Here is a 26,696-nt window from a genome sequence, read left to right as displayed (position 1 = left end):
AAATACCAATAGCTAAAACACCCAAGGAAAGCTGAGCCTACATCTGTTTGCCCTCACCTACAATGTTGAGGAAATCTACAAAATGGCAGAGATGAGAACAGCCAGGTAGGAAAGCAAGACTCCTAAGAAGAAGCACCAAGATGGAAGAGGAATCAAATCTGATGCTATTGTCAAAGAGGCAGAAGAACAAGAAGAGTCACAGAAACCCACAAGAAACAAAACAAAGTTAGGGGAACATGGATGGTCTGCACACTGCAAATGCAGAGAGTCACTATTGGATTTGAAAAGCTGAGAGTGCTGAAGTATACTTTCTGCATACCACTCACTGATCGATATCTTACACAGGCCAAGCTGCCCAACAAAACAACTGTGGTACTAGTATTTCAGAGAAGCAGCTTCTTGTGTTCTTCATCTCTTTAAAACATTTCTCTGGTAATTTTATATTAATGATTTACATTATATTGCAGTTTTAATATGCCATACAGGCTAGTGATGTATAATATATGAAATATGTGTTTGTACAGTAATATGTAAGGGGAGAAAAGATTGAAGGGCATTCCTTTATACAAACTACATTTTAAAAGTAAGAGTCATGCCAATTGGTCCACAGGTTCAGAGAATTGCCATGAATATGCAAGAGATTTAATTAAAAATAGAACATGCCCTAATTACATAATTATGCAAGAGAACTGATTCAAAGGAACCACTCCTGTCGTTTGAATAAACAATATTCATTGCTTTCTTCCTATCACACATTTGCTTTAAAAGGCTTCCTGCAATTAGCTGCTTACCCGAGGGATCTGAGCATCTCTGAACAAAGCAACTGCTCCAGCTATGACCCGGATTGATAATACGCTGGCTAATCAAGTATGTGCATGCTGGCAATTTCCCACATAAGCAGCACACACTATAAGCGCCCTCCTGCAGGAAGGCTGATTAGCTCAATGGAGCTAAAGAGCAGTGTTACTCCCCTCTGTTTATGGCACACAGAAGAAGAGTATACACAGAAGAGACCTGATAAGCATGCTTCTTCCTCAAGCTTCTGCCTGACTTGAAATATTGTAAGAGTTCCTCTCCAACTGGATCTTGTTTTTCCTGTCCCATCTACATAAAAATTATGCAAGTTCATCAAGCAGTAAAAACTATGCCCACATTTCCATCTTCTCTTAGGGAACTAGTTATGCTATATGCCCTGCTTTAGAATGAAGTGATCTAGACATGCTGTCTCTAAAATATTCTTTGTCTGCCACCAACGAGGTCACCGTGGTTTGTCTGCAGACATCTGAGTGGATATTAAAACCCCAAAACACAGTATCTACAATGCTGGATTCTTTATTCTCAATGTACCCATCTCCCTCGTCTCTCAGAAGAGAGACAGAGGTTTGTAATTCACAGTGGGAGAGTAAAAAAGCAAACAGCTCTACTAATACAGCGCAAAGCTCTTAGGTTTTTGAGGTGCAACAGTGTGAGAAATAAACGTGACAAACTAAGATTCTGTTTGACTGACATCCATAAATAGAGCAAGCCTTTATGAAGAAATTCAGGTTCGTTTCATTTAAGAAGTATGGGTCATTTTATTTTACCATTGATACTCAAAAAAATAATCCTCCTGGCTTAGAGGATCTTTCCTCAAAAAGAGACAGAAGTTTTTGTTAAATCCAGTCCTACAGTCTATAAATCCTATGACTTCATTTTATAAATATGTGCTACAATAAAGCGCTACTTTGGAATAATTTCAGCTGCTGCTAAAGTGCTGTTTAAAAGCATCCTGGCAATAATAAATATTGAAAGGCCAGATTCAGAAACCTGTCTGGCTTTTCATCACAATCACTTGATGTTTGCATATGCTTTTAGTTTATGTTTCCTACAAGAATGTCCTTTAATGAAAACAAGAAACATAAGACTCAGGGCTCAAAATTCAAGTACGCAAGTCCCAGACACAATTTTAGCCCAACTCCTTTGTGCATATGTACGATTACTGCATGTAGAGCTACCTTGTCATCAGGGAGTTCATGCACTTTGGATTAAAAGGACTGTATTTTGTTCAATGTGACTCATTGCCATAGTCAAGAAGCTTGAACATACCATTGGGAACCCACTGTTGGCCATGGCATTAAAGTACTGCGTCAAATAAACACTGGTCGTGGTCCCGCTTCCGACATCAATAAGCTTTATTTGCATGCAAGTGAATTTTCTTTTTTCAGTGTCACAAGGATTTCTAGAAGCCTGTAACAGATGAAAGCAAGTGTGCTTTTCCCTGCCGTTTTCTATCAACAAAGAAACAACAAGGAAATAAAGCATGCAGTGTTAATTCAACTCTTAACAGGCCATTTCATTAGTTTATTTCTGTTCCTTTTTCTAAACAGAGCAGGATGCTTGCTGTGGACATTAACATTTTGTTAACCAGAGTTCTTTTCATCTCCCAGCTATTACAGAGCAGTGCTATTGCTAAAGCCCAGAAGACAATGAAAGGTTTTAAGCAGCCCATTGAGTTAGCTTTAAGACAGTTCTACTATAAAAACCTCAGGTAATACAGTTAAAGGAACCACTGGAAAGGTAGAAACTACTGGAGAATTTGCAGGTCAATATTAATCAGAACATAAAGAAAATTACTAGACAATTTCAGCAACACAGCTACCTCGGTATATCCCAATTTTCACTGTGATCTTCAAAGTAGTAAGTGATCAAAGAGCTAAGAATTGCATCCTTTGATAAACTGTAACACCCTATGCTATATGAGGTTACAGATACTGTATTTTCCAAGATCCCACTTTTAAGCACCAAAATTCCCAACAGGTTAAGCATTTGCAGAAGAAAGTTTATGAAGATAATTAGACTTGTATCTTTACTCTGCCTCCATGGAGTAGGTTCCCACCTCTACAAGGGAATGCTCTCAGTGATAAGTGCTTACTCCACTCAGCAATTTCTCTTCCTTCTTTGCTTCTACCATACGTCTTGTTTCATTGAAAGATGAAGCAGCTTTCTTCCTTACTTGCTTCCATGTTCTGTAATCAGCTGATAGTTAACTACTAGCACCTTTCTCTCTGGGGAAGACTCTTCTCCGTATTCACCCTGCATGACTTTTAGTGCTGATCAATGAAGAAAGACAGCATTCTGTTTTCACTCCTCCTTTCCTTCCTCTATACTCTCACATTTCAGTGAGTTTATTCTCTCTTGGGGTTTCAGTTGCTCATTGAAGGTTATGAGAATTATTAATCACTGCATATGAGTCACAGGAAGTTATATTTATTTCTGTATTCACCTACCTCAGTCACTGAATCGTTGCAGAAGTGTATTAAATCTCTCAGAGAAAATAAAAGACACTCGGTGGAATATCACAATCTTGGCCACTAGGAGAGTAAGAACATTCACCATGTGATACATTACTTCACTTCACCCTTACATATCTTTACTTCCCAACTACGATCATGCTCTTTTTCTTCACATTTCTACTGGGAGAAGGCCTAGTATTGACAGAAAAAGTTCATCCCACAAAGAAAATCAACAGACTCTTCCAAACACATAACCTTCTGTTCAAACCCAGGAACACTTAGCTAAAAGCCAAACCTGAAAGGATCACCTCTCCTGATTTGTCTGCTTCATTACTGCTTACATTATCCCCTTCCCTTTTTTTGAACACCCTCTGTTTGTTACCCATATGGTTTGTCAGCATTCCTTTGTGGTGATTTGCTAACTCATCAGGCTTTGCTGCCAGATTACTTACAATGAGATTAGGTGACACTCCTGCTTTGATAATCTTGGTAGTCACTGTAGGTTTTTTCCATGGTGAAGGAGACTTTTAGTTGCCTTTTTCTAATTAAATCCTCCTGAGTTTCATTTTGCGGAGTGCATTTTCCCCCCAAAAAAACCCTGCGATTGCTGTGATTTTAATTCCAGTCACACATCAGTGTAAATCTCGGATAATTTCATTAACCAGTATTTTTTTTTTTTTTTGAGAAGTGAATTTTTGAAAGTGTAAGAAAGGCATGCATTTTTACAACCAACATTAGGCAAAGGCACAGACTGAGACATAAACTTTTCTTGGTACCAGGGAAGCGTGCTTCCTCATGGAGATATGGAAGATGTATTCTCTTCATTCTCACCAAGACACATTTATGAAGAAGGAAGTTGTGATTTTTCAGATGCTGCCTTTTACTAAAGTTCATGTGTATGCTAATCACAAGAAATGCTAATACCAGTATATGCCCATATGTGACCGTTCCCAAACAGAAATTTGCACCTACTGATGAAAGAGAACCAAGTCTCAGAAGTCTAAAAGGCATTACAGATAGCCACCTCATCTGGTCTTTTTCTAAATGTAATTATCAAACTCTATTGAAAACCAAGCAGGCATCTTGCCCTTCCTGCCCAAGAACCTCACTCCTCCAGTGTTCAAATCTCAAAGGTAATATATACATACAGATATTCTGCCACACCATGTCATTTCTTCACAGGCTGTTTTTCCTTGCTAGTGATTAGCCCCATTTCTTTACTTGTTTGCATTTCTAAGGAGGTTCTCAAATGTAACACTTCTCTTTTCTTATGTTTGATTAAACTATAGTAGAGAAAGACGCTTCTTCCCCGGGTAGCTGGTCCTTCCCCTGCTCACCTGCCTAGGAGATTCTGCACTTCCTTCTTCCCTCCTGACCGTCAATTTGCTTGGCTAAACAAAGTGAACTCTTAATCTCTTTAAGAGAGATTCTACATCTCCCTGATTATTCAGTTTGTCCTTCACTGCTCCCATTTGCTTCATCTTTCTTGAGCCTCATGTGCTGCAATTGTTTGTGCTGTGGTCACTCCTGAAAACGATTGTTCCCAAGTTTGATTTATCAGTAACCTCCCTTTCCTTTTCCGCATATGCCGCAGTAATTGCCAAAGCCTTATCCCCTTCTGTAAATGCTTTTCTATCCTCCTCAACTAACAGTCTGTATGAAATTATACCAAATTCACTTGGCATCCAAGGTTGATTGGAATGTCTTTTTTTTTTTTTTTTTTAAGGGAGGCTATTTTACATCCACTTTTTATTGCTGGAGTTTGCTTTAGTTAAGAGGATATTCAGATCAAGGCAGTACTCAGCTGCACTGGACTGAGGAATTCATGCTAATAGTTTGCCCCAAGGGAAAGGGGGAATGGAAATGTTTCTGCTGTGTGACAAATGTTTCTGTAGTTTCTGTGCCAATGACCAATTATGTCTCCACAGAAAATGGCTTCTGTGAATATGCCTGTGGCTAGATGGATGGCACACAGCACGCAGGGCTGAGAAGGGCAGAGTCACTCTAGAAATCAATAGGAAACAGAACTGCCTGTGCTAGATATTTTGTGCCTCATCCCGTCTCCTGGGAAATAGAGCAGATGCAGGATAAGGAGAGATGATCTCATTCCCAGGGGGTTGGATATGAATTCTCTCTTCTTGCTGCATCCCTCTCCCCACAGCAAGTATATACTGTGGGGTTTGCTTCAGATGTTGTAATTCCTGTCAGATCTGTTGTAATTCTACCTTTTTTACATGCTTTAATGAAACATTTTCTTACCAGTTCACAGAGAAATCCATTGAAAGGTGTTAAGTTCAAAGCCAAGCATTGGACACACTCTTCACTTCTTCTAGGTCTTTGCAATGATAAAGAAAACAGGATATGTACATCGCTGCTATCAAGTCTTAGACTTAAACCATTAGTGAGATGATTGCATAATTCACTCCTATGGGATGGATGACGAGTTTTATCTCTACAGGCTTGTATGGCAGTTACCCAGGAGCAAATACTCTTGAAGAACTTAATCTTTGAACAGCCTCCAAAAAGAACAGTCTGATACCCCAGGTGAGAACAGGTTGAGAGAATGGTTTTAAATCATCTTTGTGCCTTTCCAATACTGTGCTACTCCCTGCTCCCTGTGTCATTTAGATAACCATAAGGACTTGGCTTCCATATGATAGTTCAGCCCAGGCCCTCCAAGGCATCCATCTGTAACCTAGCCCATCCACACTTGGTATTCCCCTTCTATTAGTAGGGCATGTGGAAGGAGGCCTTAGAAACTAGCCCTGCAAGTGTCTGTTTCTGAAGAAAGGAATTCCTCATACATCTGTATATAGGCACTTTAGAAACTAGTATATAAAAAAACACAGGGGATGCATTTGATTTGTCAATTTTGGCAGATACTGCTGCATCACATCTTGTTCTGAAGGTTCTTCTTGCACCAAAAGGCTAGACTCAATTTAGGTAAGTCGTAATTTATGCAGAAACTGGCTAAGAAGGCAGTTACCTCATCAGTACATATATCATTACAGATGCCCCGAAGCTATAATTTTGCTTCTGAGGACAAATGATTAAAGATAGGAATTTAAAGCACGACTCCTTGACCTTTGACTTTGGTGGACATAGAACAATTCATAGAAAGTAAAGCTTGCAATAATTTCTTTCAAAGAAAAAAAAATCTGTGCCACCACAGTTCTCTAAAACACCAGTGTCACCAAAACCACCTGGACTGTTGGAGGTGTTTTAGCGGATGGAAGAGTTCACTCTCTCACATCAGTTAACAGCAGCCTCCTGGGGAAGTTCTGGGGAACATGCCATATGCAGTACTTTAGATTTAGAATATGTGTATTCTAAGATAAAAAATATTCTTTAATATTTAAAATAATGTTTTAATGAAAGCTGAGAGCATTGAAATTGTTTCTAAGAGATATATAGTGCAGTTTTACATAGTTTATCAAAATCTATGTTTTTAAAATAATGTAACATTCAACATGCTTCAATAAACATTAGGAGAAAGCTGGGAACTGATATGTATAAATTAGCCATGAAAGTGAAATGTTCTGCCTACACACTGTTACACTTGTTATTACATGCTGAAGGGTCACAAAGTGCGCCATCACCATATGTTTGAAAACTGCCATGACTCACAGGGGCTGAGGAATAATAGGGCCTTCCTCGATCACTGGATAACACTGACCAGAAGTCTCCCCAATAAATGGTTCTGATGTGGGCAGCAAATTAACATCCCACATCCTTATAATTAACTACATAATCGTAAAAATGATACTGCCGGGCTTATCACGCACCAATGCAGAAAGCACTCTAAATATCTTTAAAGGAGGGTTCACACACTTCTCATTTCTCATCCCACCCATTTTGCAGCCAAGGGAGGCTGGAATGTTGTGTTACTGCCATTAATTTCACTTACTTTCTTTTTCTTCGAAGTTTTGGTTGTGAACTCTTGGGTGGCACCCCAAACCAAAATTCATACCGTAAATAAGTGAGACTGCTTTTCTCATTGGTACGTAAACGTATAATAGAACTAAAAAAAGTTGAGATTACATTGTTAATTATATACAGAATTGAACATTCAATGCTAAGTGACTCTTAGATAATGCCTATAAAGACCTATAAGCAATGTTGCTTTGCTGCTTTTAGATAAAGTGTGAACCCAATGATTCAAAAATCTGAGAAAAATCTCCCTAAGATGGAAACAGGCCTCGTCCAGTGGTGGCTCCTTGGCCATGTTCTCCCAGCATCAGCCTGTTTTACTGAGTCCTACAGCAATCGGATTTACGGCTGCAACACCGTGGTTACTGTTAGGCATGCCCAGCACATCTCCAGGTGTCACACTGAATAGACACGACACCACTTTTCACAACAAAAGCAGCACCAGCAGAGGAGCATAGCAAATGAATTAATTTTAAGCATCTCGCCAATTAGAATTGCTCTATAATATCCTACGGCAGAGCTCATTTTTTCTTTGAAGTGGGCTTGAATTCTCTTTGACACAGGCAAGTATCTGTGGCTGTTTACTCATGTGTCAGCTTAGTATTTTGTTCCATTTTTTTTTTTTTTGTGGTGGAATATTTCCCGAGTACTGAGGAAACTGGAGATTTTTCAGATATGACATTAAACGTGAAATATTATTTTGGTAAGTGTGAGAATACTGGTAAATCCAGAAGATAGTTTTACATATTCATTGGAATTTCATTTCCATTTTGTCTTTCATACTCATACAGTTTTTGACAAAAAACAGTTTTCTACCTAAGTATTTAATTTCTACATCTACTAAAGTCAGAACTGTCTTGACTTGATTTATTACAGAATATGCATGCTGTCTCATATAATCTATTTTCTATGCAACACTCCAGAATAATAAAAACACTTGGAAAGCAATCAAGGCAGACAATTAATCTCTCTTGAAATTTGCAGTTCATGGATTTTGCTTTCTAATATATACTTGACAACAAAATCTGTTTTGCAAAGCATACCCCCACATCCCTGCAAACAATCTAGATTTCTAATTATTCAAATCATTCTAGAAATGAAGATCTGTAACTTTTCCTTTAAGAACAGCCAATGCGTGCTACCCACTGATCATCATATGAAAACAATTCCACAGCAGAGATTTATTACAAAGACAGAGCTAACATTTGTCAACAGGAAGTTTTTTAATCATGAGATACAAATAGTGACCTGAAATTCTTATGATTCTGAAACTTCCATTTTGCCTCTTGATATGTTTTGGCTCAGCCAATGAAAGTTATCACAGCCAATTCTGCAGCTGAATCATATCAGCAGGTTCTTTGGAGGCAGCGGTGTGAACAGAGCACTGCTGAATGCCACCATTTCTTAACTGGCATGAAACTGCTGAAAGCTCATGGTCCATCAAAGCAGCTTCAGTACTACTTCAGCATGGGCCGAGTGCCAGCTGCCTCCTGGCAGTCTCATGAGATGCAAAGTCATTCCTGCTGCCTCCTGCCATCTCACTGCTCACAAAACACCTGGGGCCACTCCTAGGGATGAGAGCCTGCATGAGCCAGACCACTAAACCATTGTGCCTTTGCCCGCAAAATGTAAGGAACTCAATTAAATGGCTATCTGGTGTGAACTAGTAAAACACAAGCAACTGTATGAAACAGGAACCGTGTCCTCAGAGCATCTACAGGGCTTCTAAAATGGACTTTGATGTGGGTAGTACTATAAAATAATATTTGAGTAAGATCACACCTTAAAAGTGATAATATAATTTTTTGCCTTTACTGCTTCTAGCCAGAAGTGTTGCTTTCGTCATTCCACAGCATCTGCTATCTGAATGTTATCAGTCAACTAAATGTCACAATACTTGGGTAAATCTTAATGGAAAGTCAAGGCACAAAAAACTGATTTAGATAACAATGAATATTAATAATATTTCAAGATTATATTCCATGTACTTATAAACTCTTGTTAATAGATTAACTCAGGTATAAAGTAACTTGTGCTTCCCTTACTGGGATTTTTGGGGTTTGTTTTTGTTTTTTCTTTTTTTTTGAGAAATGAACCTGAATATTTGGTTATCAAGTTATTTTTCTGTGAATTAGTTTACAGCAATCAGTGGATTTTCAATATGAAAATGTTATTCATGCATATTACAGTCCCAGGCATATATTATCCTTTCCTGAAAACATTTCAGTCTTTCAGTCTTTATGCAAGAGACTGGCCCATGGGCTCTGTGCAGGATGCAAATTAAGTTCTTGTTTGACTAAACCCAATTATGCTGTAGGATACCAATCTTGCTTAGTGATAGTGGAAGCTAAAAATTGGAAGCAGAACAGTCTCCTTAAAACAGGACCTGGAACGGTCAGCTTCTAAATAACAAATCCCAGTGTTGAGCCGATTTTAATTTTATCCCTAAGAACGTTCAGTTAACACAAAGTATCTTCTCAGTAGCTGCTACAATTACTTTTAAAACTCCCAATGAAATTGAGAAGTGCATTTTTCTTTAATATGTGCAGTTTGATATTACTCATACATAAAGGTGCTATGATCACTCCGACTCCACTGTTAGTTGGTTGCCTTTCAACCCCCATCTGGCACTTCCTCTTGCTCCTTTTGTATCCTATCGAAATTAATGTTCCAGTAAAGAAATTTTATGACTAGCAAACCCCTATGCAGACTATCAGAACATAACCAACCCAAGTCAATGCAAACTATCTAATATTATTTTATAGTACCAAAATACTGCTTCTTTATTAGGCACTTACTGAGTGCATGTGACAGATTAAAAAGGCACAGACTGACATTACTAGATATGAAATACTGCTGTCCCTTCTGACAGAATGAGCTAAATACCTAAATGGTAAGAACACTCCCCTATATTATTCCTATGCTCAGAAAATGTGCATAGCAAAGTCCCTCTTTGATCTATTTCACATTTCAATTCCTGTAGCAGGTCTTTGTATACATTAAAAATTTATTTTTAGTAGTCTGTGGCAGCTCCTTCTTCTTCCTTTGATGTATAAAGCATTTATGATCAATAATATCTGAAAGCAGCTGGCATTATTACAGCTGCTTTAAGAAAAAAAAATACCAAAAGTAATGCAACACTGGCAAAACCGATAGGGGTTGTGGCTGTTAAGAAAATGTAATTATCTCAGTAATGTATGTGACTTTGGTAATGAGACTCAAAATTTCAGATGGCTTATTTTTAATAACACAGCGGCTTTATTAGATATTTTAAATCACAGCTCAACACTTAGCTAATATATAAATACCTCACTCTCTCAACAGGCTTTAGAGGAAGGGACCCACCACCTCACACAGAATCTTAACAAAGGCAATGCCATATAGGCATGAGCTTTACTCACAGCAGTTCAGAGCAGAACCCTAGCATGACCCATTGTACGCAGATTATATTATTTGGGGGTAACCAACACTAAAATTACATGTTCAGAAAACAGTTTTAACTGTGAATTGGCTGATGTGCAATCCAACCTTCCATCTGAATTCCCACATCTCCCCAATACCAACAGCAGGACACTTATATCTGCCTGAAGAGACATTAATTCAACTGATGTATGACACATTTTTTGGATTAATTCTAGCAATGAATCAATTTCCTGACCTGGTTCAGCAGGCAGACACAAAAAAGTCTGTGTTAATAAAAGTGAGCAGCTCTGAAGATGAAAATGCTTCCTTTGATTGACCCTTACCCACTTAACACATATGCAAAACAACCTTAGGGATCGTTATGTGCAGGCTGTCAGAACAAATGGCTATCAACCACCCCACTGGGGTCCTGCTCTCTGCCTTTCAGGGATATTTTCTTATGTTATCCAATCATTCTTTCACACTGGAACTATTTATTTAAGTGTGCATTTGCATTCTGGTCAAAGGTTGTATACTGTAAGACACGATTTACTGTAAAGCCCTGAAGAATTACCGTATATACTCATAGCAGTCTACTTAAAAATTTTGTTTTCCTAAAGAAACATGGCATTTGGTAACTTTTTAACAAATACATACCTTTTACAGTACTGATGAAGTAAATAAGATTTACAACTATTACCAGCTCAGCAAATGCTAATAATTACCATTTTCATATACTAACAACACAACAGTTAAAATTCAGTGGTCGCTTTAGCCCCAATGATATAATCATTGTATAAAACATTAATGACATAGTAGTGGACCACACTATTTGTTTTATCTTGCAAAGGAACTACCATGGTTGATACTGACAAACCTCTTTTTGCTCCAGCTGAAAAAGCCTGTGAATAAATCATGTCACATTTAGATACAGAAAACAGGTCAACAACACTGAGCTGACATTTCCAAAAAGAACCTCCCCTACAGCATAGCTTAAGGAAAACATGTTTCATTTGACAACATACTTTTTTTTTTTAACAGAATCCTCTTAGTAGGTACTGTATCAAAATATTTAACTGTATAAATGTGGACAGGGAGATAATTTTGAGGAATGGAACTTGTTTTAAATTACAGATACATGGCATAACTTTTTAAGAATTCACTTAAACCAACCTCCTTCCAATTGACGTTACATACCTTTAGGCTAGAAAAATCCCCCTCGGCTGAGCTGATTTGAGTGCCTTGGAGAAGCTGTTGAGAATAGCACATTTTTTGAAAGAAACAAACCAGTACAAAGCCCTTTGTGAGCTACAACTCTGTGGTAAAAACACAACAGTTGTGATCCATTCCATTTAATGTAAATGAGGAACAGCTTTTATTAGTTCTCAGCAGTGTTCTGGTTGGGAAATATTTTAGATATTCTTGGAATAAAAGACAAAGGACAACTACATAGTGATTATAAATTAAGACTAATGGCATCTTTTATTTACATAGTTTAACAAACAGATTCAAGCAATTATTACATTAGTCATTCGCATTCTGAACGTCACTATAAACAGATTGCTTATAGCAAGCCTAGCCAGTGTTGCATTCTTCATGGAGCTGTGATCACTAATTTCCAACATTTTTCTTTTTCCAACGAAGCCACCTCAGAGCTCTCATCAGTGCTACTTGTCCCATGAGGAATGTGATAGTAAAGTTACGTTTATACCAATCTCTAGGATTTCAACACCAGGAAAATCATCAGCACACAGGACAAGAACAGGAGAAAGATATAGAATTATATTAAAATATACTTTGGCATTCAGAGATGACAATTCAGTGATGACCTGCATTTTCCAATCTTTGTGGCAACACTTTTCCTGCCTAATTAGTTAAACGAGAGTCAAATAACCTATGAAAAGCTCTACGTGAATATCCACATCCATGAACAGATTACTTCTGGACTACAGGGCTACAAATATTGGGAGCTTAACTGTAAATAGCGCTTAGGGATGTGTCATTTTACGAATTGTATGTGAAATCAGGAAAGATGGAATCATTTTAACAATAAATCATGTTTCATAAGTAAAGCTGATCATCAAGCTACCTAGAAGAATTTCCTGCCAGTGCTGTGCTATGGGTAAAATTTGTTTGTGCACATATGAAGATGTGTGTGTTGGAGAGGACATAGTTGGTCACCTATAAGTCTGGGAAAAATAAACTAAAATCACACTTCAAAGACTAACTGTATAACCCAATACGAAAAACAATGTTTCTAATGCTTTTAAAGATGTTGCCTTTAATATTGCCGGTTAGTCTTTATGACTTCAACCAGTTTTTAGAAACCTGCATGACTTCTGGAACCAATTCCAGATACAGATAGGATTGACGGTAACAGCCCTTTTTAGCCTCCGAGAACTTGCTTAAAATTCTTGCCTGTTACAAACTAAAGCAATATAATTTCCTTCTAGTTTCCAACAAAGATCCCTTCCACATTTTGTAAAACGCTGCACAAGAACCAATAAAATACACTTACTGTAGAACTAGGAAGGAATGTTAAACACAGTGTTTTGGTCCTCTCTCAAGATCTCTGTGGGAAACCTTGCATGTACAGAGCTAACAGAAGCCCGAGATACTAACCTCTCAACAAGGATAGTAGCCAAAATCATGCTGACAAGCAGTGCTGAGCAACCCCCTCACATGTCACATTAAATCAAAATAACATGCTAGCACTGCAACTGTTTCTTTTCCCCTTTCATGTCTTCTTGCCTATGTCCTTGATTTTTTTTTTCCTAAACTAGACTGTATTTCCAGTCTATGTACTCTGAACTAAATATTCGTGGTGTCTATTCACAGTCATTGCTTAAATTTTAACTAGATTTTGGAAGTTTCAACACTTCAACAGCCACAGTTGCCAGGCCACCTGGCAACACTGCAAAAGAACCCACAGCTGAATGCATAAACAGGTTTTTATAAATATGACCCCTCAAAATCCAAATGCGTGTGAAAAGGTCTATTGCTTTCAGGGTTGTGGAGGTCCACTTCGACAAAAGTGATCGATGCAGCTGACACTACCTGATTTCACAAGGCAGCAACAAGGAAGATCACATTTAGGCACAAAGTCTGAACTCTTAAAGACAGGACACTACCCTGAGTTCACTACAACAATGGCATCTGATGACTAGTTCTAAGACAAACTATACGCTTTCTCACTCATCAGTTATACCCAATTTCAACAACAATCATCTTATTGAAAATAATTTTTTACTTTCCATCTTTTCATACTGTTTGTTAACTTCACGGTCACACTCACCACCCCTCTCCAACCCTAGGCAAGATAAGACATGCATATCTATTTTAAATATTTGTAACAGTAATATTGTTCTTAGACTAGTATCTTATGGTATATGCGTCATACGTACAGAGAACCCTAAACCACGATGTGTTATAGATCAGCTGTAGTGATAATAGAATTCTCATTAGCATTTTACCATTAGGAACTCAGTAGCACTTAACACCTTTGAGCCAAATAACCTTTCAATCCAATACAGAGAAAAAAAATGAAGTTGTGGTTTCATATTCAGTCAGCAGTACTGCTCTAACTGGATTAAGTACTATCCTCCTCCAGCTTCTCATTCCTTTCTCCTTTCTAGCCCACTACCAAGCGTGCACAACTACTTGCAGGGTAATGTGTGTTTGCAAGTCCTTTTCCAGTTGTTTCAGATCCCAAATCCAGTTCATCAAGTTGTTTTGCGAACAGTTACACTGAAGCAATGACACAGATGTTGCGAAGAGGCAGGGTGGATGTGGGCTTACCCAGTTGTAGTGTATAATGCTTCACCACATAAATCCTTTCAAATTCAAGGCTAATTGCTTTCACTTTTACTACATGCTTGCAAAATCAAAACCCTGAGAATACTATTACTCTTATTAAAGAGTTTTCCTTTGAGATTAAGCACATTAACTATCCTTTATTTAACATTCAACTAAATCTTATGTAGAAATTTCAACTATTTCATTAGCATATTTATCAGTTTTAATTAGCAGCATAAAAAGACCCGTGTCATGAGAGAAAAAATTGAGTGCCTGATCTTCTCTCCCTGAATCCCAGATACAAGATTCATCTCTCCCTTAAATCAATAAGCAGCAGCAGCACTCAAATGGTAGTGCAAATTTGTCAAATACTAATACCAGCATTTAAAAAAAAACTTTTCTAAAGGGATAGTTTTAGGGGCTCTTTTACCAATTATAGGAAAAAAAAGTTCTAATTTTAAATTTGATCGTATGTCTTTCAATTAGAATATAATGTTTAATAATCAACATAAATACCTTCTACATACCTGTTATACTGCATATGCTTTCTAAAATTTTTACTTAGGAAATCCTTGTAAAAGTCAGCCATTTCTTCTGCATTCAGAGTTGCTTTTTGACCTGAAAATAAGTTTTGGCATAACACTGTCAAGATAATTCTTTAGATTAAAACAATGGGTTCAGATGCAGGAGAGCTAGGTCTGAATCCTTGCTCTTACAAGCTTCCTGTGTAACCTTAGACAAGATAATATGCTTTTATCTTCCAACTTTTTAAAACCTACCTAGGGAGCACAGATTAAAAACACTGATCATCTTCAGGCTGGTGTAAGTCTTAAGCCCTTATTACTTCTGAAACTGATGATGTTTATCAGCACTAATATTAATTAGAGAAAGTCTGTAGATCGATAAGTACCTACCCTTCGAGTAAAATAAAACTTTCATGGGGATGAGGCCTAAACAGCACCAGTAATAACACTTAGTAACTTAAATTTCTCCCTAAAGCAAGTCAATAAATCTAGAAAGAACACTATCCATGACGGCCACAATGTTTTCAGACACTTTTTTTTCTGTTGCTGTTGATAAATTTCAAATAACTTATAACAAAAAGGATAGACTATCTGTTCTACCAGATTTTTTAACAATCCAGTAGACAATTATTTTGTGAAGAAGGCAGTACAAGAGATGACTTTGAACAAGCCACTCTCATAAGCAGAATATAAGTGGAGATGGATTATTGCCAGAGAAGTTGAAAACCTGTGGCTACAGCACAGGTGTAGAAACCTGAGAATCAGCAAATATTCTCAACTCTACCAGATAATTCCTATACAAACTTCCTGGCACTTTCAATGTTTCAAAAATGAGAGTTCAAATTTGAATGATTAAGGAGATGGAATGGTGATGCTCAACTTCTTAGTATTTCAAAATGCGTTTTAAAGCTCCTGAGGCTTATTGCAGAAATAATTTATCAGTTTTAATTGTCATTGATAAACATACAATGGGATAAATTCACTCTAAGACTATTTGAAGGTTGCCTACTGAATACCTGTAGTTAATTTGCTTCTTCACACTGGTATCATCAATATTGATCATAGATTCACTTACATTAAAAAAGTTTTGTTCCAACTGTTCATGTTTGTTGTTATTACTCATTCATATATACACACACACAGCTGTATCACAGAACAGTTAATCCAACACATGCAGCCAATACCATTTTATCTCCAAGACATGCACATGCTCACTATTAGAACTGAAAAAACCCCAAACAAGAAAACCTACAAACCAAAACTAAAACGGCGATATAAAAGAAGTGGTTTTTAAACAATATAGGATTTAATTAAAATTATTTTTCAACCACACACTGATCACCAGGATAGAAACAGAAAAATAATGGCAAAACATCAGAGCAGATGCTTTACTAAATTCAAACAGATCATTATCCTATGAATAAAAAGTTCAACTTCATACTACAATGGCCAATTCACTTTTGTTTCAAAGGCATCTTGTTCTCAGTTTCACATAATGATTTAGAGAAGCAACTATTTTACAGCAACTGTGCTCAGGCAAAGACAGGCAGAGAGCAGCTGCTGTCTCCTAAGAAGCTGTCTTCTTCTCCCTCAAGAAAAAAATATCGTATCCATTGCATACACTACGGACCCAAAGCCAAAAATGTGAATTTATCCACCCAACCATAACATGCACTTGAGGCAAATGCTCTGTATGTTTAGGTCAGCTAGCTCGCTGGGTTAGGAGGTGTGAAAAAAAAAAAAAGCCCTTCCCTCCTTAAGACTACAGAATGACTGTATTGCTTGGCTAGGACTTCAGTGCATTCCCTCCAGCTGAAGGGAAGGAATTGGAGGGAGAACAGTGCAACTGATGATCTGACTCCCATATGCAATATCTCTGAAGAGCTCCTTCCCTCTTTTACCTTTCTCCTGAAAGCACTCCAAAACCCTACCCTCAAGATTTACTTGTGAAAAAACCGAAACTCTAACAAAATTCAAAGCTGAATAGAATTCAGAATGCATCCTATACTACAAACAAGGATCTCACTAACCTGTTTTGTCTCTCATTTCCAGACCCTTGGCTTTCAGTCTTGAATAAATAAATTCTTCTTTTTCCTAAAACATGTTTTTCCACATTAGAATCTGATGTACTCAGCCCTTGAAGTTAACTGTTGTGTTTAATCACACAGCAGCACAGTGCTTAATACCCTCTGAAATAACAAGCAATACTCATTCTATCTGGAAATGCCAACAAAACATTTTCCTGAATCCAGCGAGTTTAGTTAAACTGGTAACTTTGTCACTTAGATCCTGCCACCTGCGTGCCTCAAGTAATTCATGCAAGTGTTCTACTGAAACATGTGCAACTTTTTTATGGAGTAAAGCTTCAAGCCTGAAGTTTGTAAGACAAGCTATGAAGATTTGCTGCATTGCATAACTGAGAATTTGAGATAAAAAACATAGAGCCTTAAAACCCCTGAAATTATTTAGATCGAAACAGAATAAGCATTTGTACACAAGTTTTTCAAACATAAAGCCGCTCTATGGAATTCAAAAACAACCTTTGTTTTTTTGCTCTGAGATCTTTGCAAGTTTTGGGAGGATATGATGACCAAAGATCATCACAAATGATAGTGAATTACTGAACTGTTACTATTCTTCCAACAAAATTCAGTGTCTCAAAATGACTCTGGCAATCCGTAAAGAAGATGGACCATGACTGAGAAGTCCCTGCTGTTGGCCTTGTTGGGGTACAGTGCCAGTGCAATGGGCATGTTCATCACTTACCCTTGGTGATTACATCTAGTTTCTCTCACTTAAGACAGAGCAAGAAAAGCTGCAGAACCATTTTCAACTGCCACCCTTATCACAAATACATATTGCATGCAGAGTGACTACAACCTTATATTTTCAGTGCAAGAAAGGAAAAAGGCAAATTATATGCCACAAACCAGCAATAAAATACACGAGTTCTTCAGTTTTGTACATCATTTTAAAGACATGAATGACAAAAAAGTAACTTCCACAAAGACACCGTGCATATAAAAAGAACTGGTATCAATTACCAGCCAGTAACAGCAGGCAGAACTCAACCCTACCTCACAGGGACCAATCCCCCTGATTTTGGGTGGGCAGGGAGGCACCAAGCAGCACCAGGCATTGTGGTGGGCTCACCTGACAGAAGGTACGGTTCTGCCGTGCCCAGAAGCGTTGGTTGCATTCCTGGGCCTCCTGCCGTGCCTCTCGCAGCCGCCGCTCCAGGGGCGACTCGTCAGGGGGCACGTAGAAGATGATCGGCCGCAGGTTGGAGTGCTTGTCAGGGGGGCCGATCCAGTCATTACAGGAGTGCGCAGGGGGACGAAAACCCAGGCCCTTGAAAATACAGGCAGAACTCATTACCAAAACCAATGCTAAAGTGGTGAAGAACATTCCAATTTGAGATAAATTCCAAAACTCCTCGCGCCCTTAAAACATGAAATCATAATTAAGCACATTCATTTACCTTGACCAAAACCGGCAATACATTAAAATGTACTTTTATTTAGAAATTCAGTACAGAGGAGTTCCCTTGGACTCTTTCCCAACAGGCAGAAATCACACTTTTTTTTTTTAAAGCAACTTTTTTTTTTTTATTATTTAACAACTGATCCAGTGGGGAGGTGTCCCCGCCCACAGGAGCAGGGTTGGAACTGGATGATCTTTAAGGTCCCTTCCAAACCAAACTATTCTATGAGTCTATGAGTTTTGTATCACTAATATGCCATTTCATTAAAATATTTGATGACAGGAACTAGGTAGTATGGAAGTCTTCCCAAGCGCTGCTCTCTCCATGCAGCCCTGCAGAAATGCAGAGCCACGTGCCCTTCCAGGCAGGCTCAGGAAGCACTGGCTTCCACAGCCGTGTCCTACTGCTCCCTGTAACTGTGTTCCGCAACCCCAGCAGGCCTGTCTGGCATTTCACACAGTGTCAGGTTGGAACAGATCTCAAGGATCATCTCGTCCAACCTTCTTAGGTGATACATAGTTTAAATGAGGTGACCCAGCACTTGTCAAGCTGAGCCATAAAGGTTTCCAGTGTAGAGGAATCTACCACTTCCCTGGGGAGATTATTCCCATGTTTAACTGTTCTCATGGTGAAAAATTTCCTTACAGAATCCAATCAGAATCTCCCCAGGAGCAACTCATACCCACTATCCCCTTGTCTTTTCTATGTAATTCCTCATAAAAAAAAAAAAGGAGTCTCCATCCTCTTAGAATCATTAGGTTGGAAAAGACCTCTTAGATCATCAAGTCCAACCATTCTTATTGCCACTGAACCATGTCCCTGAGCACCTCGTCTACCCGTCTTTTAAATACCTTCAGGGATGGTGATAACCAGCTCCCTGGGCAGCCTCTGCCAGTGCCTGATGACCCTTTCTGTGAAATTTTTTTTCCTGATATTCAGTCTGAACCTCCCCTGGCACAGCCTGAGGCCACAACACACCTTTTATGTACTGGTACAAGGTAATAAGGTCTGCCCTAAGCTTTCACTTCTCCTTTCCAAACAGTGAATGAACAGACACACCACGGGGGCTGTGGGAAATCATAGAATGGTTGGGGTTGGAAGGGTCCTTAAAGCCCATCCAGTTCCAACCCCCCTGCCATGGGTGAGACACGTCCCAGTAGATCAGGCTGCCCAAGGCCCCATCCAACCTGGCCTTGAACACCTCCAGGGATGGGGCAGCCACAACTTCCCTGGGGAAACCAGGGCCAGTGCCTCACCACCCTCACTGTGAAGAAATTCTTCCTTATGTCTACTCTAAATCTGCCCCTCTCCAGTTTATACCCATCGCCCCATGTCCTATCACTACAAGGCTTTGTAAACAGTCCCTTCCCAGCTTTCTCGTAGCCCCTTCAGGTACTGGAAGGTCGCTATAAAGTCTCCTCAGAGCCTTCTTTTCTCCAGGCTGAAGAAGTCGAACTCTCTCAGCCTGTCCTCATACGGGAAGTGCTCCAGCATATCCCTACACGTCCTTACAGAAAGCCCCTCCCCAGCTTTCCTGTGTCCCCTCTCAGGTCTCCCCGGAGCCTTCTCTTCTCCAGGCCGAAGAACCCCAGCTCTCAGGCTGTCCTCACAGCAGAGGTGTGATCACCCCGCTCGGGGCTCCCGCCAGCAGTTACCGCGCTCTCCTGCCGCTCCCCGCCGCCAGAGGAGGAGGAGGAGGAGAAGGAAGATGCGAGGAGGAAAATGCGGTGGGCACGGCCGCCCGGCCGCAAGACCACCACTCCCGCCATCGCCCCGCGCTTTACGGCGGTGTCGCAAAACCCGTGTGCGCTGGCCCCGCCCACCTCCACCCCCTCCGCGCGGGGCGGGGCCGTTGCGCTTCGTTGCCGCTCGGGCCGTGGCGCGCGCAACGCCGGCAGCGCTGCCGGGTGAGCGGGCGGGGGGGGGTAGGGGAAGGAAGCGGGGGGTACACTGACCACGGCGGGGGAAACTGCCCGGAGGGGAGGGACACCGACCATGGGGGTGACGCTGCCCGGAGGGGGAGCACACTGACGACCATGGGGGGCTGACACTGCTTCGAGGGGTGGCTCTGCCTCGGTGGGTGACACTGCTTCGAAAAGGTGGCTTTGTCTGGGGGGTGACACTGCTTCAAAAGGTTGGCTCTGTCCCGGGGGGGTGTGTGACACTGCTTCGAGAGGGTGGCTCTGCCCCTGGGGGGGGTGACACTGCCACTAGAGGTGGCTCTGCCCTAGGGGGTGGCACTGCTTCGAGGGGTGGCTCTGCCCCTGGGGGGCGTGATGCTCTTTCGAGGGGTGGCTCTGTCCCGGGGGGGTGACAGTACCACTGGGGGTGGCGCTGAACCTAGGGGTGACACTGCTTCGAGAGGGTGGCTCTGGCCCTGTGGGGGTGACACTGCTACTAGGGTTGGCTCTGCCCGTGGGAGGGTGACACTGCTTCGAGGGGTTGGCTCTGCCCCGGGGGGGTGACACTACTTCGAGAGGGTGGCTTTGGCCCTGGGGGGGTGACACTGCCAGAGAGGGGTGTCTCTGCCTCTGTGGGGGGTAGCTGTGCCTCGAGGGCTGGCACTCCATGCCATTGTGTTTGGCTGCTGTCCTCCCCTTTCCCGGATGCCGGGTTTGTTCCCTGAGCACCAGAGCAGGTGGGGAACGGAGGGCTGGAGGCTGCGGGCAGGCGCTGAGGGAGAGCCAGTGTTGTAGTAGCTGCAGAATTTAAGTAGGAAGAATTTCTTTACTGAAAGAATGGTGAAGCATTGGAACAGGCTGCCCAGGGAAGTGGTAGAGTCACCGTCCGTGGAGGTGTTCAGGGAATGTGTAGATGTGATGCTTTCAGGACATGGTTTAATGAGCACGGTGGTGTTGGGCTGATGGCTGGACTTGATGAGCTTAGCGGTCTTTTCCAATCTTAATGATTCTATGATTCTAAAGCATCACACCCACAGCCCAAGCGGGAAAGAGATGTGTGACGGCCAGAGAATGGCTGTGAAACATCAGCCAAACATTTTGTTCTTACTGCTGGAGATGTTTAAAATAGCTGTAAATGCTGAAGTGCTTCAGGACTTACTAAAAGAGTGGTGAAGCGTTGGAACAGGCTGTCCAGGGAAGTGGTGGAGTCACCGTCCCTGGAGGTGTTCAGGGAACGTGTAGATATGGTGCTTCAGGACATGGTCTAGTAGGTGTGTTGGTGTTGTGTTGATGGTTGGACTTGATGAGCTTAAAGGTCTTTTCCAACCTTAACGATTCTATGATTCTAAAGCATCACCTCAGCAGTCCAAACGGGAGAGAGTTGTGCAACAACAGAGGAACGACAGTGAAACATCAGCCACGCGTTAATGATAATTAAGCCATTATGCTGAAGTGGTTCAGGACGTTGTGAGAGTTGTTATGTGTGGCAGAATGAAGTACTTGCATAGCACATTATTAATTGTAAATCTTATTCTTACTTCCCTTGTAGTTCATCTGGAACTGGATGACAGAAGAGCATGGATATGGGTAACCAACACCCATCCATAAAACGGTTGCATGAAATACAGAAAGAAGTCAAGGAGATTGAACAGCAAGTGGTTGTCTTCAGTGGTCTGTCTACTGATCGAGATTACAAGAAATTGGAAAGGAGTCTTACTAAACAGCTTTTTGAAATAGATTCTGTAGACACTGAAGGAAAGGGGGATATTCAGCAAGCCAGGAAGCGAGCTGCTCAGGAAACAGAGAGGCTGCTCAAGGAACTCGAACAAAATGCAAACCATCCACGCAGACTGGAAATAGAGGCTATATTCAAGGAGGCACAGTCCCTTGTGGAACGTGAAATTACACCCTTCTACAAAGGAGGTAACTGTATAAGTGATGAATTTGAAGAAGGTATCCAGGACATTATATTGAGGCTTACCCAGGTGAAAACTGGAGGAAAAGTTTCTTTACGCAAAGCGAGATACCGCACTCTGACAAAAGTGTGTGCTGTTCAGGAGATTATAGAAAGCTGCGTAAAGCAACAGCTGTCCCTGCCACTCTCTAATGATGCGCATCCTTCTGTCTCCAAAATTAACTCTGTAATGTGTGATGTGAACAAAGCAAGAGGGACTTTGATTGCTCTTCTAATGGGAGTGAGTAGTAATGATACCTGCAGGCATCTATCCTGTGTGCTTACAGGCCTCATTGCTGATTTGGATGCTTTAGATGTCTGTGGTCGCACGGAAATAAGAAATTACAGAAAGGAGGTAGTGGAAGAGATTAATAAATTGCAGAAATACCTGGACTTGGAAGAAGAAGCAGATTCCACTCACGCTTACGATTTGGCACAAAATCAGTCCATTCTAAAAATAGAAGACATCCGCAAGAAAATGAAGGAAGTTAATTCTTTACTTTTAAAAACAGAGAATGCTTCTGATTTGTATTTGGGATCCAAAGCAGAACTGCAGGGATTAATTGCCCACTTAGATGAGGTGAGTCCAGGAAAAAATCCCTGTATTAGAGAAGCCCGGAGAAGAGCAGTTATAGAAGTTCAAGCTCTTATAACCTATATTGATTTGAAGGAAGCTCTTGAAAAAAGGCAAATGTATCCTGAGCAAACTGCTGCCGAACATCAGTCCCATAAAGCAGTTTGGACTGTTCTTGGAAACTTGTCTCAAATTCAGCAGGAGGTGCTTTCGTTTGCTGGAAACAGAACGGATAAAAATTACATGAGATTGGAAGAACTTCTTACGAAACAACTTCTAGCACTTGATGCAGTTGATCCACAAGGTGACGAGCGGTGTAAGGCTGCCAGAAAGCAAGCAGTAAAGCTCGCACAGAATATTCTCTACTATCTGGACATGAAAACAGATGAATGGGAATACTGAAACAGCCCTGGCCTGACATAGAAGAATATTTTTACCTTTGGCACTTTATGCAGATCTTTAGCAGCACATAATAAAAATAAAAGTAGTGTGTTCTGTGCTAGCTTAAATCATGGAGATTGCATAAGCAGTTGACTTGGCTATGTGTCTGCTGTCCCACGCAGTCATCCACTTGCCATGGCAACAGTCAGTACACCATCAGCAATTCTGGTCATTGCTGTAAGCAAAAAAGTGTGCTCCTCTGAAGGAATAGCTTAATACTTGATCAAACAGCTTCTTTTTTATTTTTTTTCCTGGTTTTTTTTTTTGTTTTAATAACCTTGTGCGATGTTCAGTGAATGCAGATTTTTCAAAGATGCTGAAACTTCCTTATGGTATAGTACTGGAAACACTATCTAAAAAAGACTGGATGTGAAAATTGCTATTCAAGTATGGGGCTCCAGCCAGCAACTTCATAGCAGTCTGGGTGTATGCTTAACAAGCTGTTTTGGCAGAAAGTATTAAGTGCAAAAAACCTTTTGGCTTTTGGGTTGTATTTGATTTATTCCACCCATCACAACTTTCTTGGTGTTTAGATTTGTTGCTTAATGGACCTATAATGCCAGCTGCAAAACAGCATTGACATAGGCAAAGCCAATTATGTCTGGGTTTTGGTTTTTTTTTTTGTAATATCTGAGCCCTCTGATTTGCAAAAACAGAGGTGGAAACTCTTTCAAATAATTGCTTTAAGGTACTGTGACTCAGAGATGAAAATCTGTGCATATATACTGACTGGGATTTTGAGGATTTCACACTGCCATCCATGAACCCCTGAAAACTGCACTGAAATTTAATTAGTGGTTGCTTAGGTGTCTTTTCAAACTCTGCTGTTAGATATGGCTTCTGACTCGTCTTTTCACATTTGGTGAAAACAGAAACACAATTCACTTTGAAGTGAGTGAGCATTTTGGAATTATTTTTGTAAAATTAGGTAGCTGACTAGAAAGACCTCCCTAATGATGTAAATGTGTGTTATATACTTCATACTGGGCAGGTGTGGCTTCAGGCATGTCCTGGAAAATGTGTCTCTCCTTGGAACACTTAATTGTTTTAGTAACTTCATAAATAAGCTTGCTTGTATGCACCTACCTTTTTATTTATGGCTGCTAGTGCCAATCACATTTCTGCTGTAGCATGTTTTTGGCATTTTTTTGAGAGCATGGCATTAAAATGACTTTATTATAAGGATATATATAATTGTGGATACTTTGCACTTAGCCCTTTCATGTTGAATTAGTGAATTATAGTTCTATGGATGATGATTTGCACCACTTTAAGGAGTAAAAACCATTTTGGATGTTAAAATAAATATTTTTTAGCTCTATTTTTGACTGCTTATAGAAGACAGTACTGTCTATGAGAGACAAGTGCCTTTTTGACACCACTAACTTGCACGGTCATTTATAGATATAGGGCCTGTTTACTGGCAGCTTAAGACATTTGTAATCTTTGCAAACTGGATTTCTGACATATATATAATTCTACTATGATATATGTTAAATTAACATTGACATTGAATAGGTGACAATTGCTCTATAGAATCCCGAGAATTAATATCCAATTTGGGAAATATGGATTCTGCTTTAAAACAAATGCATCGATGTGGAGATGGGGGACTTCAGGCTTGTCTTCTGTGCCTATTGCTACAAGAGAATACATTAGTTCCATAACATGCTTTGAGATGTTGATGAAAGGCTGTGTAACTTCAGGGCGTGAATATATTTTGTTTGAGATCCTACAGGTGATTGCTTTGCAATTTTACTTGCCAAAAACAACCTATTTTTTCAATTAAGTGCAGTGCCTAAGGCACAATTTGGCAATGTTTGTTGGAGGATCCTCTCTGCTCCTTCAGAGATACAGCCTTGTTGAATTTATCTCTCCTTACCTCAAAATAATAATTTCCCCTAGTTGAAATTCCAATCTATATTTATATATTATGTGGCTAGCACAGAATATTTATCATGTTATACACCTGAATTATTTTACTCATTTCAGGCTTTCTACATGTTTGAGCTGCAGCTGCTGATTTGCACTTAGATTTTGAGGAAATACAAGTATTTAATAGCATAATTATATTGTCCATTTTTCTTTAGTATTCCTGTCAGGTCTGCTGTGGTTACTTGTAGATTGTTTAACAATTGAGTGTCCGGGTTCTTTAGAGGTTATGCGTAGCTTTATAAATGTTTGAACCTCTTGCGTAAAAATGAGTAGGCATAGTTTTCAGATCTGATCTATTTTACGTTTGTTTATCTTTTAGCTTTTGTGAATGAATTGTTATGCCTGTGTCTCTAAGAAGGCAAATGTGTAAAGTTAATGTAATTTTGAGTGAGTTCATTAGAGTAAGATATAATGTGGATTAAGCTTCTATCCATTGTTCTGTAATCTAGTAAATCAACAACTTAAATTTTATGGTAAATCTGGAATGGGAGATTAATTCACAGTTTTTGCATGAATGAAAGTAATGAACTAAATATGCATAACCAAAAAAAATGCACATATATCTGAAAATCTTGCTTTTGGTCTGAAGAATGTAATTTCTGGTTTTTTATATCCAAAGATTGAGGGGGACACAATTTGTCTTTCTGATATGGCAGGCTAAAACAAATGTAAATGGACCAAACTGCAAAAGCCTGCGTTTTAGTACTATACTGAAATACAACTTTTCTGTGTGCTGCGTAATCTACCTTAGAGCAAAAGAAATTATTGGATATTTGGAGGAGAGGTAATCATACATTGTGATTCCAATTTGCTAATTGTATTTCTTTTGAAATTGTTGTTCTTTTGAAAAAGTTGTTCTTTAGTTATTTCACAATTTATTTTTGTCGTTTATCACTCAAATTGGTTTTTCTGTGTTACCAATTAGGGGGAGATTTTTATTAAGTATGGTTCCTATTTTTTCAATTTAAGAGAAATTAGGTCTGTGCTCCTTATGGTGTGTTTGTCATTGCGGTGTAGAATATGACATTTGTATATATAAATTCAAGATTAATTATTGCAGTGTTATATTCTTGATTATTAATAAAAATACATGACTACCTATTACTAGGTATTCATTTGAATGTTATGCCCTATTGCCTTTCTGTATTTATTTTTGAATGTGAGTTAATAGAATGTAAATGATTTTTGTTTTAGAAAAAGTGTTTCTATTAAAGATATAAAGTGCTCTCTCTTTTTTTTTTTCCTCCTTTAAAACTTCGCTTTTTCACTGCTGTATTAATGAAAATAAAGTTCTTTGTGTGGAAACCACTCCTACCTCTACTTGCTAAATCTGCTGCCTTTTGGTTTTCTCTGCCTTCTGCCCTGTGTTGGAATAACTACATCAGGCTTTGCTCGCATTCTTTCTTCAGCAGTAGCTTTGCATACTCCTGGGCTTCAGTTGGGTGGTGGCTGCAGAAATGCTTGTGGCTGTTTTAAGATCTTGA

The 26,696-nt window shown here is 39.7% G+C and overlaps 2 protein-coding genes across 3 annotated transcripts; one reads left to right on the top strand and one right to left on the bottom strand.

Annotated features, from left to right (window-relative positions):
* Positions 1-10,415: 10,415 nt before the first annotated feature.
* LOC104057782 (cytochrome c oxidase assembly factor 8) lies at positions 10,416-20,222 on the bottom strand. Of its 2 annotated transcripts, none has more exons than XM_054067861.1 (5): positions 20,018-20,220; positions 18,077-18,274; positions 16,954-17,017; positions 14,927-15,017; positions 10,416-12,321 (listed from the first exon to the last, which is right to left on the bottom strand). In XM_054067861.1, exons 1-5 carry the CDS (start codon positions 20,174-20,176, stop codon positions 12,216-12,218), a joined length of 618 nt encoding a protein of 205 aa, XP_053923836.1. In that variant the 5' UTR covers positions 20,177-20,220; the 3' UTR covers positions 10,416-12,215. The 2 variants fall into 2 exon arrangements, with proteins under 2 accessions (XP_053923836.1, XP_053923837.1); XM_054067862.1 differs by having other exon boundaries at positions 10,436-12,321; positions 20,063-20,222.
* BAG5 (BAG cochaperone 5) lies at positions 20,223-26,481 on the top strand. The gene is made up of 2 exons (XM_054067860.1): positions 20,223-20,314; positions 21,858-26,481. The coding sequence occupies exon 2, from the start codon at positions 21,886-21,888 to the stop codon at positions 23,236-23,238; it is 1,353 nt and encodes a 450-aa protein (XP_053923835.1). The 5' UTR covers positions 20,223-20,314; positions 21,858-21,885; the 3' UTR covers positions 23,239-26,481.
* The last annotated feature ends 215 nt before the right edge of the window (positions 26,482-26,696 follow it).

This window comes from Cuculus canorus, chromosome 5 (assembly GCF_017976375.1).
Source record: "Cuculus canorus isolate bCucCan1 chromosome 5, bCucCan1.pri, whole genome shotgun sequence".
In the NCBI taxonomy this organism is placed as follows: Eukaryota; Metazoa; Chordata; class Aves; order Cuculiformes; family Cuculidae; genus Cuculus; species Cuculus canorus.
Note: the sequence above shows the minus strand (reverse complement) of the source record. Positions and strands in the feature narration are given on the sequence as shown.

Bases quoted from the DNA above. Each gene is read 5' to 3' on its own strand.
- LOC104057782 (XM_054067861.1), bottom strand. From the start codon at position 20,176: ATGGCGGGAGTGGTGGTCTTGCGGCCGGGCGGCCGTGCCCACCGCATT. The intron at 18,275-20,017 runs GTGAGGACAGCC...TGTATTTTCAAG, and splicing joins GGGGTGATCACACCTCTGCT to GGCCTGGGTTTTCGTCCCCC. The intron at 15,018-16,953 runs GTTAGTGAGATC...ACTTATTTTCAG, and splicing joins GGAAATGAGAGACAAAACAG to GTCAAAAAGCAACTCTGAAT.
- BAG5 (XM_054067860.1), top strand. From the start codon at position 21,886: ATGGATATGGGTAACCAACACCCATCCATAAAACGGTTGCATGAAATA.